Source organism: Lytechinus variegatus, chromosome 1 (assembly GCF_018143015.1).
Source record: "Lytechinus variegatus isolate NC3 chromosome 1, Lvar_3.0, whole genome shotgun sequence".
Taxonomy (NCBI): domain Eukaryota; kingdom Metazoa; phylum Echinodermata; class Echinoidea; order Temnopleuroida; family Toxopneustidae; genus Lytechinus; species Lytechinus variegatus.
Window position 1 is genome coordinate 46,539,690 of NC_054740.1, and position 18,341 is coordinate 46,558,030.

The 18,341-nt window shown below is 37.0% G+C and overlaps 1 protein-coding gene across 5 annotated transcripts in view; it reads right to left on the reverse strand.

Annotated features, from left to right (window-relative positions):
- Positions 1 to 575: 575 nt before the first annotated feature.
- Positions 576 to 18,341, reverse strand: part of LOC121415241 (neurochondrin-like) — a 40,398-nt gene continuing 22,632 nt past the window's right edge. For 3 of the 5 annotated variants that reach the window (XM_041608441.1, XM_041608432.1, XM_041608427.1), the window contains 3 exons: positions 12,607 to 12,757; positions 8,256 to 8,398; positions 577 to 1,125 (listed from right to left, as the gene is read on the reverse strand). In XM_041608441.1, coding sequence (XP_041464375.1) covers positions 929 to 1,125; positions 8,256 to 8,398; positions 12,607 to 12,757 — 491 coding nt within the window. In that variant the 3' untranslated portion in view covers positions 577 to 928. Of the gene's footprint in view, positions 1,126 to 6,841; positions 7,015 to 8,255; positions 8,399 to 12,606; positions 12,758 to 18,341 lie in introns of all 5 variants that reach the window. The other 2 variants (XM_041608456.1, XM_041608449.1) reach the window with 2 other exon arrangements.

Genomic DNA, 18,341 nt, shown 5'->3' on the forward strand with positions numbered 1-18,341 from the left:
GCTTTCAACAACTGCGCGTGATTTAACTTAGTGATAGAGCCGGAACGAAAAACACATTACATAGACTCAACATACAAAAAAATGTACGTGTAAGGGTCCAAACATAAATCATCACACAAATAAAAAGAAAGTAACAATGACGAACCTGTTTTGGGAGTTCCAGCTGTAATCACGGTTCACGGTCACGTCTTCGCTGCACTTGGATAAAGGCACTAGACTGGTTACCATTTCTTAATGAACTACATCAACGCCATGATTGTGTCATTTACGAAAGGATACCATCGGGGCTGCGCTGACTAAAACCCATCAATACCTGCACATTCAGGGGATACTGTTGTGCGAGAGAAACGCATCGCGGTGGCGAGAAATATCTCTCAGCCCGCCAACTCGCTGGATCCTCGCGATAAATACGCCAAATAACCACGATTTCGGGTGGATTTGGCTTATGACGAAATCTCTCCTTCAAAAATTGAAAAAAACGGGACATTCCGATTTTGGGGGGTCTAAAATTTCGAAAAATCATATTTTTCCGATTTAATCGGGACAGTTGACAGGTATGTATAGTTCTATAATTCAGAATATCTCCGCACAAAGATGTACATGTACCTACATCATACATTCTGCACAATCTTCATCAGTTCGCAGTTGATAAGCAAACAACTTTAAGAAACTTCTCATCAATTACAAGGCTCTAAATGGACTTGCACCTGTGAACATTTAACGACTTCAGTGGTATCCCTCTCCACGCACCCTTGGTTCACAAAGTCACCTTCTCCTTGAGATCCCCTCTGCAAGTTCAAGGTACTATTATATGGGCAGCTAGGTGACTTTGAATCAAAGAACAAGGTACTACTATCTGATTATAGGAAAGTAAAAGGAGGAACTCCACATTTACCAGAAAAATTATAATATATACAATTTCAATTTTTCAATTATTGTAAGTTAGAAAACTACTTAACATTTTATTAAGATAGAAATGTTGTGAGAGATTTCTTACTTGATTTTGCTGGAACTCTGTTGCCATGGTAGCAATCCATTGATTTAAAACATGTTGGTTTGTCTGCCACATCTCCTGACCACTCCAGTGAAGGAGATGAAGAAGAACTTTAAGTGCCAAGTCATGACCTTATAGGTTAAAGGAAAACACAAGCTCCAGTCAATTTACTACCTACTCGACACATACAACATAGGAAACGTGTTATTATCCAAACAAGGCAAAAGCAATTTTGTGTCTTGCCCACTTATGAAAATATCCAGAAATATCGTGATTTGCGAGGGCACACAAGAGAATTATATCGAAACTTCATTGTGAAATGACTGGGATGGAATAACAATTGTCATAAGAGCCTTGCACATAAACATTAACGTTAACCTCAAATGACCTTTGACCTTACCGTGTGACCTCTGACTTCAGCATAACATGCAGGTCCCCCAAGCCAATCCTCCATCCAAGTTTGGTTGAAATACAACTTACGATTGTGGAGTTAGGTGTCACAAGAGAGTCTTGCATGTAAACTTTAACATTGACCTGAAAATGACCTTTGACCTTATCATATGACCTCCAACTGCAGTAAAACATGCAGGTCCCCAAGTCCATCTAACATCCAAGTTTGGTTGAAATACAACTTACGGTTGCGGAGTTAAGTGTCATAAGAGAGTCTTGCATGTAAACTTTAACATTGACCTGAAAATGACCTTTGACCTTATCATATGACCTCCGGCTGCAGCAAAACATGCAGGTCCCCCAAGTCCATCTACCATCCAAGTTTGGTTGAAATACAACTTACGGTTGCGGAGTTAAGTGTCATTATAGAGTCTTTCATGTAAACTTTAACATTGACCTGAAAATGACCTTTAACCTGACCATGTGATCTCCGACTGCAGAATAACATGCAGGTCCCCCAAGTCCATCTACCATCCAATTTTTTTTGAAAAGCGACTTTCAGTTACGGAGTTAAGTGTCATAAGAGTCTTGCATGTAAACTTTAACGTTGACCTGAAAATGACCTTTGACCTTATCATGTGACCTCCGACTGCAGCAAAACATGTAGGTCCCCCAAGTCCATCTACCATCCAAGTTTGGTTGAAAAGTGACTTACAGTTGCGGAGTTAGGTGTCATAATAGAGTGTTGCATGTAAACTTTAACGTTGACCTGAAAATGACCTTTGACCTGACCATGTGATCTCCAACTGCAGCATAACATGCAGGTCCCCCAAATCCATCTACCATCCATTTTTTTTTGAAAAGCGACTTTCAGTTTCGGAGTTAAGTGTCATAAGAGAGTCTTGCATGTAAACTTTAACGTTGACCTGAAAATGACCTTTGACCTTATCATGTGACCTCCGACTGCAGCATAACATGTAGGTCCCCCAAGTCCATCTACCATCCAAGTTTGGTTGAAAAGTGACTTACAGTTGCGGAGTTAGGTGTCATAATAGAGTGTTGCATGTAAACTTTAACGTTGACCTGAAAATGACCTTTCACCTGACCATGTGATCTCCGACTGCAGCATAACATGCAGGTCCCCCAAGTCCATCTACCATCCATTTTTTTTTGAAAAGCGACTTTCAGTTTCGGAGTTAAGTGTCATAAGAGAGTCTTGCATGTAAACTTTAACGTTGACCTAAAAATGACCTTTGACCTTATCATGTGACCTCCGACTGCAGCATAACATGCAGGTCCCCCAAGTCCATCTACCATCCAAGTTTGTTTGAAAAGCGACTTACGGTTGCGTAGTTAGGTGTCATAAGAGTCTTGCATGTAAACTTTAACATTGACCTGAAAATGACCTTTGACCTGACTATGTGATCTCCGACTGCAGCATAACATGCAGGTCCAAGTCCATTTACCATCTATTTTTTTTTTAAAAGCGACTTTCAGTTTCGGAGTTAAGTGTCATAAGAGAGTCTTGCATGTAAACTTTAACGTTGACCTGAAAATGACCTTTGACCTTATCATGTGACCTCCGACTGCAGCATAACATGCAGGTCCCCCAAGTCCATCTACCAACCAAGTTTGGTTGAAAAGTGACTTACGGTTGTGGAGTTATCAACTCTGGTGGGCAAAACAATAACAACACATTGAACACCTCTGGCAGTCTCACCTGCATTGTGCTATTCAATATAGCAGCATTGCTGACTTTGAAAACTACTATAAAATAATTATTCACTTCAAATTCATCTTTGGCGGCAGAAGCCAAAAAATTTAGGGGGGTCCACCTGAAATTTGGGATGGACACAATTAAACAAGTGGAATGCCTCTGGCGGTCTCACCTGCATCACGCGATTCAATACAGCAGCAGTGCTGACTTTGAAAACTACTATAACTTGCACAAGATGTTTAGTGATACTTGGTTACTCTTATGTCCACGTTTATGAACTAGACCAATACACTTACAGAGATATGATGGTAATTCAACAAATACCCCCCAACATGGCCAAAGTTCATTGACCTTACATGACCTTTGACCTTGATCATGTGACCTGGAACTCGCACAGGATGTTCACTGATAATTGATTACCCTTATGTCCAAGTTTTATGAATCAGATCCATAAACTGTCGAAGTTATGATGGTAATTCAACAGATACCCCAATTATGGACAAAGTTCATTGACCTTTGACCATGGTCATGTGACCTGAAATGCGCGCAGGATGTTCAGTGATACTTGATTACTATTATGTCCCAGTTTCATGAATCAGATCCATAAAATTTCAAAGTTATGATGGTGATTCAACAGATACCCCCATTTGGCCAAAGTTCATTGACCCTAAATGACCTTTGACCTTGGTCATGTGACATGAAACTCATGCAGGATGTTCAGTGATACTTGATTAACCTTATCTCCAAGTTTCATGAAGTAGGTCCATATATTTTCTAAGTTATGATGACATTTCAAAAACTTAACCTTAGGTTAAAGGACAAGTCCATCCCAACAAGAAGTTCAGAAACATAAAAAGAGAACAAGTGGAATGCCTCTGGCCGTCTCACCTGCATCACGCTGTTCAATATAGCAGCAGTGCTGACTTTGAATACTACTCTAACTCGCACAAGATGTTCAGTGATACATGGTTACTCTTATGTCCACTTTTTATGAATTAGACCAATAAACTTACAGAGATATGATGGTTATTCAACAAAAAACCCCTACATGGCCAAAGTTCATTGACCTTACATGACCTTTGACCTTGATCATGTGACCTGAAACTCGAACAGGAAGTTCAGTGATACTTGATTACTCTTATGTACAAGTTTCATGAATCAGATCCATAAACTTTCAAAGTTATGATGGTAATTTAACAGATACACCCAATTCGGCCGAAGTTCATTGACCTTTGACCTTGGTCATGTGACCTGAAATGCGCACAGGATGTTCAGTGATACTTGATTACTCTAATGTCCAAGCTTAATGAACTAGACCAATAAACTTTCAAAGTTATGATGGTAATTCAACAGATATCCCCAATTCGGCCAAAGTTCACTGACCCTAAATGACCTTTGACCTTGGTCATGTGACATGAAACTCATGTAGGATGTTCAGTAATACTTGATTAACCTAATGTCCAAGTTTCATGAACTAGGTCCATATATTTTCTAAGTTATGATGACATTTCAAAAACTTAACCTCAGGTTAAGATTTCGATGTTGATTCCTCCAACATGGTCTAAGTTCAATGCCTCTGGCCGTCTCACCTGCATCACGCTGTTCAATATAGCAGCAGTGCTGACTTTGAATACTACTCTAACTCGCACAAGATGTTCAGTGATACATGGTTACTCTTATGTCCACTTTTTATGAATTAGACCAATAAACTTACAGAGATATGATGGTTATTCAACAAAAAACCCCTACATGGCCAAAGTTCATTGACCTTACATGACCTTTGACCTTGATCATGTGACCTGAAACTCGAACAGGAAGTTTAGTGATACTTGATTACTCTTATGTACAAGTTTCATGAATCAGATCCATAAACTTTCAAAGTTATGATGGTAATTCAACAGATACATTCAATTCGGAGAAAGTTCATTGACCTTTGACCTTGGTCATGTGACCTGAAACGCGCACAGGATGTTCAGTGATACTTGATTACTCTTATGTCCAAGTTTAATGAACTAGACCTATAAACTTTCAAAGTTATGATGGTAATTCAACAGACACCCCCGATTCGGCCAAAGTTCATTGACCCTAAATGACCTTTGACCTTAATCATTAGACCTGAAACTTGCACAAAATGTTCAGTGATGCTTGGTTACTATTATGTCCAAGTTTCATGAATCAGATCCATAAACTTTCAAAGTTATGATGGGAATTCAACAGATATCCCCAATTCGGCCAAAGTTCACTGACCCTAAATGACCTTTGACCTTGGTCATGTGACATGAAACTCATGTAGGATGTTCAGTAATACTTGATTAACCTAATGTCCAAGTTTCATGAACTAGGTCCATATATTTTCTAAGTTATGATGACATTTCAAAAACTTAACCTCAGGTTAAGATTTCGATGTTGATTCCTCCAACATGGTCTAAGTTCATTGACCCTAAATGACCTTTGACCTTGGTCATGTGACATGAAACTCTAATAGGATGTTCAGTAATACTTGATTAACCTTATGGCCAAGTTTTATTAACTAGGTCCATATACTTTCTAAGTTATGATGTCATTTCAAAAACTTAACCTCAGGTTAAGATTTGATGTTGACGCCGCCGCCGCCGCCGTCGGAAAAGCGGCGCCTATAGTCTCACTTTGCTTCGCAGGTGAGACAAAAATCTAACAAGCATAACACTGAAAATTTCATCAAAAATGTAAAATAAGAAAGTTATTACATTTTGAAGTTTTGCTTAATTTCACAAAACAGTTATATGCACATCCTGGTCTGTATGCAAATGAGGAGACTGATGACGTCATCCACTCACTATTTCTTTTGTATTTTATTATATGAAATATGAAATATTCTAATTTTCTCCTCTTTGTCAAGTGAAACAACGATTAATTCCTCCATGAACATGTGGAATTAGCATTGTTTAATGATATATGGTTCAGTCAAGTTGGTCCTTATTGTCAAATCTGTAAAAAATGAAATATTGTATATTTCAAACAACTTGGCCGAATTTCACTGACCCTAAATGACCTTTGACCTTGGTCATGTGACTTAAAACTCAGGCAAGATGTTTAGTAATACTTGATATGTCCAAGTTTCATGAAATACGTCCATATATTTTTGTAGTTATGATGACATTTCAAAAACTTAACCTTCGGTTAAGATTTGATGTTGACGCCACCGTCGGAAAAGCGGCGCCGATTGCCTCACTCTGCTTTGCAGGTGAGACAATAACAGACTTGTATCAATAAACTTTAAGATATAAACCACATAATTGCACATTATTAAGAAATGAAAAAGTTAATTTCAAAGTAGATTTTACAAATACATAATACTCAATGTGAAGTATAATACTACACATATCAAAGACACACACCTTTTTGTTGTTGTTTTTTTACTTTTAAAAATTGTGAATCAGACGATCTTGGTAGGTTTGCATGGCAGAGTTTATAACGTGGATGGTTCACCATGTGTAATATGAAGAAGGATGATGGAAATAAATACATTCAGAAAAATTTCAAGAAAAGAATACCTCTAATTTCCTCTTTTGCATCCTCTCTCGTGTATCCATTTCAATCTTTCTGCCTGTATTTCCTATCCCTTCTTGATATTACACATGGTGAACCGTAAACCTTCTCCAAGTTAAATTATGAATGTAGTAACAAACAATTAACGAAAAACTAGTGCACTTGAGAGGGGTCCCTATCTGAGTACATGAATCTTCAAACCTTTTACCAACCTGTTATTTTGTATTATAAATTTTGTGCCTGAAATGTATATCAAGGGTTGTTGGGATGAAAAGCATGATGTATCCAAATGTTGACTGTTTGAAGTTTTGTCTTTTTCCAGTTGCCCTAACCCATAAGCTGCAACATGTGCCTGGATGAACCTCTGCACCAGTGCTAAGTGTACCTAAATGTGCATTGTCAGGAATTTTATTGCATGCATGATGGTTCTTGTAAAAAAGCAACATATATGGACCAATGTCACTAACACTGAGAGAAGAAATATTAAAAGAGGAATATATTTCAGCTAGTTCAAAAAGAAGCTACATGTACGTACAGCTCAGCCATGTTCACAATAGAATGACATGCATTCATACAGGGGGCCATTTCATAAAGCTGTTCGTAAGAGCGACTTTAAGAATGACTGGTGAACCCTTCTTACGCACTAAACCATCGCCAATTCAATTCTGTATACCACAAGAAAGGATGACCATTCGTTCTTAAAGTCGCTCTTACAAACAGCTTCATGAAACACCCACCAGTACATGTACATTGTTGAGCATGCCATATGATTTCACTGTTTTGATGAGTGGCCTTAATAATAAAACGGGGCGCTGAACTACAGCAGCAGGCATAAATTTGGCCCACTCTGACAAAAGTGTGCATTAGCTTTAGACATTCTTTCTAATATACAAACTTTCAGCGAAATTTATACAGGAAATCTGTACAAACAATTGGTTCAACTGATGGTTTTGAAACCACCTTTGTGAATTCGGGCATTGTGTTTATAAGTGCTTTACATTGTAATTATTATTTCCCCATTAATTGGGCCCTTGCATTCCCATTCACATTGTATTGTTTTTCTCCACTCCCTGGGGAGCATCCCTACCAAATGATGGTATGCTGTAATGGGATTTGAACACATGACCCTCTGATTACAAGGTGAGGGTCCAAATTGCTACACCATGACATTTCCACATGGCAATACATGTATTAATTTCATTTACCTATTTTAATAACGTCTCCTGTAACATGTTAGTGATGCTGACAAATTTCATATTGGAAATGAGATCTGAGCTCTCTTTTCAGGGGTAGAGCTTACAAAATTGGAAAATATTCTTTTAATAAAAGTAAGAAAATCTACAACATGTATCTGGATTTTTAGATTGTGACAGACAAGTTAATTAAGTACTATGCATGAATAGGAATCAACTTGATTTTGGATGATATGGGACTACATAAATGCAACTATTAGTATTTTTTAATATTATGAATAATTATGAGTTTGGCCATCCACCCTCTATAGCTTAACCCCACTCTCATTCCTGATGCTTTACCGGTATTCATAGTATATTACATCTGCTTGCATGATTTTAGGATTGCCCCTCTTTACAATGCTGGATATGCAGCTGTGGACCACCAACATACCTTGACCTTCTTTGAGACAAATATCACATAGTACGTTGACCCTAAGATCTTTCAGGAGTTCCTTTCTGCCAGTCTCTGTTGATGCTATGCCAACTAATACTTGATATGCATCTTCTCTAGCTGTTGATTCCGTCTCACTAGCACTGCAAAGCAAAACATTATCAACATCAATCAAACAGACATATTTTGTTTTAACCAAAAATGAACCCTATTATTTTAAACATAAAACAATAATAAAAATATGATATTCTGCTTACATAGCACTTGATACTTGACAATGGATTCTGTCTCACCAGCAATACAAAAATGAAACCATATGAAAGCGGTGGTGATGATGAAAGTACTTGTCAGGAAGTTGCTTCTAGTTTTTTTCACACATTTTGGCTGCCTTTTGTTAATTTGGAGATTGAAAAAATGCAAAATGAATGGGTTTGATGCAAGATATTGGATGATGAACTATATTTGAGGTCTACAGGAGAGCTTGGATCATGTATCTTTTCATACCATTTATCCGCTTAAAACACCAAGAAACAATTGAAAAACTCAATCTAGCACTTCTCATTGTGCATATTGTTGTGAAATACTGAAGTATATGTAGTTGGAAAACATGGCTTGCCATAGCTTACAGCACAGCACATCTAATGCGCCCATGCTGCGGGTGCGCCCCACAGGTTATTCACACGAGTATGATATAAGTGCATAAACAAAGAGAATTGGACTGGACTGGACAGAAGCAAGACGTACATGTACTACACCCTCCCTGCACTCTGGTCCCCGGTTCTTCTTGTGGTACTACAAATAATAATAAATAACTAGTGAGTTTAACCCTAAAAGGTCCAAGGGAGGGATTCCACCCCCCCCCCCCTGCCACGCAAAAAATTTTTTAACTGCGCTGCTCACTGACTTTTTATTTTCAAATCTTGCGAAACTTTTGAGATTAAATATGCGATTTACGAAATTACGCAACATTACCCAAGTGCATGTCAGACAAAAAATTTATGAGGTGCCGTTTGTACCAATATTATATAGAACAATTATTGAATATTTAATCACTATTTATCAAACAAGAACAGTTATTCATATATAATTTACATTTTATTTGTAAATAATTACTATTACATAAAACAACATTTCTAATTATTTATATATAATTCCAAGTCATACATCGTTATTTGTAAATAGTATTAGTTCGACATTCCAAAATAATGATTACTTGTTTTTCATTATTTATAAATAATGATTTTTTGTTTTTCATTATCTATAAATGACATTGCAAACTTTTTTTATTAATCAATAATTCTGATTAAATGTTCAATTTCTTATAAATAATGATTTTCAGTTTTCCATTATTTATAAATACATGTATGTTTGTCAAGTTTTCTACTATTTTTAAATAATAACCATTTTTAAATATGCCAGTGCACATTTTTTTATTTATAACTAATTTGCTGAGTTTCTCATTATTTATGAATAATAGTTATTTGTTAAATAATGATAATGAAAAGTTCTACTTCATTATTCATAAATATTTTTTTGAATTAGCCACATTCTCATTGTAAATAAATAATCATTCATTAATTATTACATTTCTTTATTTATAAATAATTTTCCATAGTTGGCCATTATTTATAAATAATGTTTGAGTTTTCCATTATTTATATACATGTATAACGATTATTTGTTAAATAATAAATATCTACCTCATTTTTTAAATAATGAAAATTCATCAATTCATGAAAATTCTTCAAAATATAAGCGCCGTTGGAAAAGCGGCACTTATAGTCTTACTCTGCTTCGCAGGTGAGACAAAAATTGTTTGTGATGTCACAGATGTGGCCACATGCAGCCAATCAAGTTGTTTCAATTATATTGAGAGAAATGCATGTATTGCAAGTATTTATTTTTGCTTTCCCCTGTAAAAGTGAGCAATGTGTTTGTTCATATTCATGACCAGAATATTAGCATAAAGTAATTATCAGCAGCAATTACCCGTGGCAGCACAGGGGGGTAGGAGTCATTTTTCTTTATCAAAGTGTGTGGGGGGAGGGGGTGACATTCTTGTATGTACAGCTAGACTGCCTATTCACACTGAAAGCCAAGCAGTTTATTGATGAAATATATTTAGACAACTGATTCATAGCAGACCTCTCTTTCAATATAGATAGGAGGTTCAATTAAGTTAAGCATCTTGGGTTGAACTGGAGGAAGAACTTCAATAATCATTACAGAGTGAAATCCAAATCTAACTATAAAATGGAAAAATGTATTAGAACACGGTGTATTCAGTAAGCAGTCAAGAGGCAATTATTGTGATATAGAAATGATATGATTACATGTATTGGGTCAGAAATAAATATGTAGGTACACTGCACATGTACCTTACAATGTACATTAGACTGCGGTTGTTTGTACTTTTTAAATTAAAGGTTGCTCAATCATATATAAGTATGGCAGGATGTCGAAAAGAAGTGAGAGTGAGAGAAAGGGGGGGGGTGATAAAATGAGTGAGACAGAAACAGTGGTGGGAAAAATGAGTCAGACAGACAGTGAGGAAAATGAGAGACAGAGAAAGGGAAAAATGAGAGACAGAGGGGAAAATGAAAGAGACCCACACGGGAAAAATGAATGAGAGAGAGATAGACAGACAGTGGGAAAAATGAATGAGAGACAGACAGAGAGTGGGGAAAATGAGAGAGACAGTTGGGAAAATGAATGTGAGAGACAGTGGGAAAATCAGAGAAAGATGAAGAGAGAGATAGAGAAATTAAAGGATACAAAAGAGCGAGATAGAGAGAAAAGGTTTTAGATGTTAATTGTGATAAAAAGATAAGATTTGTATGACTTACATGGGCTTTTTAAATGTTTTTTTTTAGAGGTTTTAGATATCTTTTTTTTTTTAATGGTGGATCAAATAGTTATGCATTGAAATAATTGATAAAAATCTTAGATAGTACACTGTAAATGTATATCTTATGGAATTATTGTGTCTTTTAAAAGTTATATGGGCATCTTCACTGATTAGAATACAATATTTAATTTAATTCAAATAAATAACAATATTTTTACGTGTATGTTAGATTATGTCTTTTTTCATAAAAATATAACACACAATTTATAAAATATAATCATGTTAATTAAAGGCAAGATATGCTACAACAGTTGTAGATGAAAAGATCATAATATTTGAGATGGCATGTTATAATGCATAAAAAAGGTCCCTGTACATGTATGTCTGTTATAGATACACAGTATTGGCTGTTCAAGCGATAAACCATTTTTACACTGTTATATTCATATCTACATTTTTAATAAACATCTCCATATCTACAACAGAGTTTTGTAGAATACATGTCAAACAAAATATAAACATGTGAACTGGAGGCAAAATACCGGGACAGAATATTTATGAGCTTGCGTCTGCAGGATTGGTACCATTTAGTGCTTACCGGCCTAGTATTGGATATAACCACACGCGTGTGGCCACATGTATGTGGCTGTATACACTGCCTATAACATAAAAATTTTCTTACCACTTATGACCAGCATTTGATAGTAGCCTAGGCCTAGGGCTAGGCTATAGATTTCTGGATCTTGAGCCTTTTAAGTAACAAATTTATCATACGTTAGAATGACAGAATGGGGCTTCACTGCAGAATCATTCACAATAAAAGAAATTAATAGGTTTATCAGAAAGTCGTACTCTCCGGTACGGTAACCACTGAGGACATCGGCCGATTACGGTATGTTGTTTACGTTTCAGCAGCGCGCACACATGCATATATGCATGCAGCCAGCGCATGAGTAAGTACGTACCGTATACCGTACCATACCCGGTCAACAGTCGGCATGATGGCATGCACGCTTTGTATTTCGCTGACCCGAGAGAGGTAAAAGAGACTGGGAACTTCAAAGCTATACTCAGGGCTGCGAAAAGGAATGCCAAAAAGTTACGAATTGTAAAAAAACTTTAAATGATGCGACCAAAATACCACAAACAACCCCCCTAATGACAATCTGTGAACAATTTAACCATGTTTAGAAAAAATTCCAGCTCGATTGAGTGGAAAACCACGGAGAAAAGCTGCGTTAAACAAACGGAAGGACATACAAGATTAGCCAAATTATAGTAAGGATTACAAACCATGTTTCATTTTGTAACTGGCCAGAAAGTCAATCGTTAGGCAAAAATAGTTTTATCTACAACTTGCTTAAAAAATCCAATGAACCACATGCCTAACATGTTTCATCCGTGCACATAAAATATTGCTTCAAAATATATGGGAAGGATGGTACTCCATGTTTTGAATCACATTGATTCTACAATGTCCCTTCAACTTTCTGCTTACATTACCTAGTTGCCATGGTGATGCATTCCATGATTTGTGGTAGTTTATTTACCATCTGTGGACTCGCTGCTAATAATGGATCAGTACTGAAGCATGCTAGGAGAGTCATGGCTAATGATTTATACATCTGACTATCACATCCATCTGGTACTGAACCTAAAAAAAAAAAAGAAAAACATTTGAAGTCCCCGTAAAGGCTATCTCAGCTAACATTTTCAACGAAATATAAAACAAACAAGTAGAACGCTTCTGGCAGTCTCACCTGCATTATGCGCTTCGCTATAAGAGCAGTGCTGACTTTGAAAATAGCTATTGAATAATTATTCACAGAATAAAACATTCAATGATGATAAAATACTATTTCCATTGACCCGAATTGATCATGTGACTTAAGACGTGTGCAAAACAATCATTCATACTTGATTATCCTTATATTTACGTTTCATGAACTAGATTCATAAAGCCTGAGTCATATAGATTATTTTGAAAACCGGTGTTCGACAACTTTCATTCAACCAAACATCGATGGACAGAATTTTGAAGGGGGGGAAAATCGAGTAAATTTTTTTTGTTCCTGCCGTCGATGCATGCACTGCGACGGTACGCGCTGGAAGGGTAACAATTGCACAAGCAGATGACAGAGCAAAAGTTTGCTTGTATTTTATATGATCACAAACACAAAAAAGGGAATAATGCCGTATGATAGTTGAATAGAGCAAATGTTTTATTTCATGCATGAATTAGCATAATTAATTCATAAAAATCTCACTGTTTCTAAAATACTAATCATACAGCCTTGTAGATTTTATCGCACACGACCACCGTGCAAATTTTCATGGCGCTCCCGCGATCGAAGGCCGAGATCTCTGCACCATCCCTCCCCCCCCCCCCCGCTTTGTGAGATGGGCCCAAATAACCCTACTCTTTTAGGGTAAATAGCAATTCGGTGAGTACATGTACTTTAATCATGGTGTTTCCAAAGCACCTTTTATAATACCAATAAAACATGATTTTCTTCTCATTCAGCCAAATTTGTTGAAATTTTCATCCACATGTCTCTTTCTCTATTCTTTGCTGAAGAATAACTTTTCTTAGATTGGATTTCCCTTTGAAATGCATGCTCATTACTTCGCACTGTCGATTTCTTGAAGTGTGATAACGTAACCCAGGGTGTGCATTAGGCCTGGGACGCTTGTCATTTTTACTATTCGATTATTTCCTGAAAAAATAATCGAATGATTCAAAGGTTCGTCAGGAAATCACGTCTTTTAAGTCACAATAGTTGACCTACTTTATGGTGACCCCCCCCCCCCCCCATGAAAGTAGGACCTTTTTCCCCTTCTCCATATTTATATCAAAAGAAACTACATGAAATGAGATTAAAACTTTCAGTTTATTGTTCCAATGAAAATCTTTCCTAAATCCATGCTGGTACTCTGGTTCTATGCATACATCCCTCCAAGTGCCACACCCCTGCATATGAACGAATCAGCCCAGATCAGCTGAGTCCAAAGTCCAAAGCCCAAAGATGTTAACAACTCATTCATGAACTATTCTTTGAGGCTGACCCCAGGTGAAGCATTTCACTTGAACAATTTCATCCCTTGCCCACACCATGTCCCCGCCCCCACTTTTGGCACTGCCCACGATGCTAAACATGTATTTCAAAAAAATATTTTGCAAAATATTTAATTTGAAATACCTTTTAAAATTATAAGTTTTTATCATTTGAACCTACATGTATAACTGGGTCTATTTTTGGAGACTAGTCGAGAAAGTACTGGTGAAGACGGGCGCATGTTGGAATGTAGTTTTCATTGTGTGAGGGGGATATAAAAAAGGTTGCATTATTGTTTTGAAACATGAAAGGAATTCTCCCGCTCCCACCCTTACTTTCTCCCTCTCTCTGTCTCTCTCCCTCACACACACAGATGGGGGAGGGGTCAATTTATTTCTGAAGTCATGACCTTTCCAGATAAGGGAACCAAGTGCCTTCTTTGTTTCCCAAAAAGTTTCATTGGCTATCCGAAGGTCCAATCAGCTCAAGTGAGCTGGTTGTGTGTTTTCTTTTTGTTTTGTGCACACAATGATCTTATTTTGTGTATCGAGGGCAAGGTCGCAGAGATGCCAAGTTCAAAGACCAGCTATGTGTGAGATTTTCTGTGAATCTGAGTGAGATCACAGACATTGTGCACAATGTATATGGGGATAGGCTGTGATAGTGGCGTGAGACAGAAATTTGAGGGGATGAACAAGAGTCCAAAATGCTTGAGTCTCACACATAATGCGTGAGACTTGGTAGCTCTGAGGTCGGGTGGGATTAAAATTTTCGGAGCGCTTTCATGTTGGTGTGTAACTGTAAATGTGATACAATTATTGATAATTTTTGAAAAATTACCTCGGTAACATAAAGTTTTAAGCCTGTATGAAGTATTCAAAAACCGTTGTCATCATTGTTTTCTTGTCATTTTGTTATTATTACTTGGGTATTCGAGTTATCCCAATGTCATAATCGGGATCTGCCGAAAATTCGATTAGTGTAAATTTTGCTAATCAATTGGTGATTGGCGGCATGCCAATCGAACCATTCGATCAATCAATGTTTACTCCCAGGCCTAGTGTGCATCTAAATAGATTTTGAAGAATGGTAAATTTGCCAAGAACCATGAGAACCAGCGTTGAAAATAGACAGGAGCAACAAGAGATTCCGATCATGTGCTTTTGAAATGCTCTCGCAACTGCCTAGAATGGAGCAACTCCCAACATGAAAATCACTCCCATCCGTTTCCCATCCAGTCTCCCATCGATGCCTTGTATAGAAGCCAGGCCAGCACAGCTGTAGTTATACTTCCCACGCATTGTCGCTTTCTGATGTGTAACTGAGAGGACTTTAACGAATCACGGGATCAGCACTTCAGAAATTGCACATCCAGTTCAGTGAAACTCCAATATCCCCGGGTACCATTTTTCAAAATGCTGCGCGGCATCCGTCTTGCCATAACTTTGATAGTAAAAATTGGCTTTTTTATTTGTTTTGAAGATATCATCCTTAATTTGCTAGAAAACAAAATTTTTGAACTCAGAACAAAATAAAAAATTTTTAATTGTAGCGTAATTTTTAGGGACTTTACTTTTTAAATCTGAACTAAACCACCAGGTGCTCCGAAAGTATGGCGCGGATCCCGCGATTTGAAAGGCAAAATCAGGATTTTCAGCCCCGATTTCTGGTAACAGTCAGTGCCAGAGTATATACATGTAATGCCGCTAATGCATTTTTTGTACCCGCCTGTGTTGCGAAGATAACTGACTGTGAGCTGTGCTAGTAGCTGCGCTGGTGTAGGCGTAGCTTAGCTTGAGAAAAAAGTTGACATGTTGACGTTAGCTGTCCCTGTCAGGCTGCGATGCATTCAATATTTCATAAAATAATTATAAATTGAGTTTTTATCAAATAAATTACAAAAGAATTTCTCTGAGTGCAAATTCTGTTCAAATTTGATAAACTTCATCCTATTCTATTTGATGGAAAAAAATTGTAAAAAATGTCCAATTGATTTAATACATGAGATGCAAATAAACATTAAATGAACAACAATAAATCAAATACCTAAACCATTTGACAATTAATAACAATGTAGAAAAAATAAATATTAATTAAATAAACAATGTTAAACATTAAATGAATTTTAAATGAAGCATGCGTTGAATCATGAAAAAAATGGCTCTCTGAAAAGATAAAGTAATTTGAACACCGATGAGAACAAATCTGAAATCAGCTGCATCAAACCTATACTTATATGTATTAATATCTTCACTGTATTAATCATATTATACATTTAGCAATGCATATACAAAGGTGTTTCTACAATCCCTTGCTTTAGATTGCTGCATTGAGAGAGAACATAAGGAGAAATCAAAGAGTTTTACTAGGAAAAATGTTTGCCATGAAAAAGTTAATATTTCATCTCACCGGTTGCGCCTAGCACAGGGAGGGGGGAGGTGGGTGGATGGCTGCCTGCTTAGAGTACCGGTAAATAAAAAATTTTAACAAGTGGAATGCCTCTGGCCGTCTCACCTGCATCACGCAATGCAATATAGCAGCAGTGCTGACTTTGAAAACTACTCTAACTCGCACAAGATGTTCAGTGATAAATGGTTACTCTTATGTCCACTTTTTATGAACTAGACCAATAAACTTACAGAGATATGATGGTTATTCAACACAAGTGGAATGCCTCTGGCCGTCTCACCTGCATCACGCGGTTCAATATAGCAGCAGTGCTGACTTTGAATACTACTCGAACTCGCACAAGATGTTCAGTGATACATGGTTACTCTTATGTCCACTTTTTATGAACTAGACCAATAAACTTACAGAGATATGATGGTTATTCAACAAAAAACCCCAACATGGCCAAAGTTCATTGACCTTACATGACCTTTGACCTTGATCATGTGACCTGAAACTCGCACAGAATGTTCAGTGATACTTGATTACTCTTATGTACAAGTTTCATGAATCAGATCCATAAACTTTCAAAGTTTTGATGGTAATTCAACTGATACACCAAATTCGGCCAAAGTTCATTGACCCTAAATGACCTTTGACCTTAATCATGAGACCTGAAACTTGCACAAAATATTCAGTGATGCTTGATTACTATTATGTCCAAGTTTCATGAATCAGATCCATAAACTTTCAAAGTTATGATGGGAATTCAACAGATATCCCCAATTTGGCCAAAGTTCATTGACCCTAAATGACCTTTGACCTTGGTCATGTGACCTGAAACTCGCACAGAATGTTCAGTGATACTTGATTACTCTTATGTACAAGTTTCATGAATCAGATCCATAAACTTTCAAAGTTTTGATGGTAATTCAACTGATGAACCCAATTCGGCCAAAGTTCATTGACCCTAAATGACCTTTGACCTTAATCATGAGACCTGAAACTTGCACAAAATATTCAGTGATGCTTGATTACTATTATGTCCAAGTTTCATGAATCAGATCCATAAACTTTCAAAGTTATGATGGGAATTCAACAGATATCCCCAATTCGGCCAAAGTTCATTGACCCTAAATGACCTTTGACCTTGGTCATGTGACGTGAAACTCATGCAGGATGTTCAGTGATACTTGATTAACCTTATGTCCAAGTTTCATGAACTAGGTCCATATATTTTCTAAGTTATGATGACATTTCAAAAACTTAACCTCAGGTTAAGATTTCGATGTTGATTCCTCCAACATGGTCTAAGTTCATTGACCCTAAATGACCTTTGACCTTGGTCATGTGGCATGAAACTTTAATAGGATGTTCAGTAATACTTGATTAACCTTATGGCCAAGTTTCATGAACTAGGTCCATATACTTTCTAAGTTATGATGTCATTTCAAAAACTTAACCTCAGGTTAAGATTTGATGTTGACGCCGCCGCCGCCGTCGCCGCCGCCACCGCCGCCGCCGCCGTCGGAAAAGCGGCGCCTATAGTCTCACTCTGCTTCGCAGGTGAGACAAAAAAAACCCAAAATGGCCAAAGTTCATTGACCTTACATGACCTTTGACCGTGATCATGTGACCTGAAACTCGCACAGGATGTTCAGTGATACTTGATTACTCTTATGTACAAGTTCCATGAATCAGATCCATAAACTTTCAGTTATGATGGTAATTCAACAGATACACCCAATTTGGCTAAAGTTCATTGACCTTTGACCTTGGTCATGTGACCTGAAA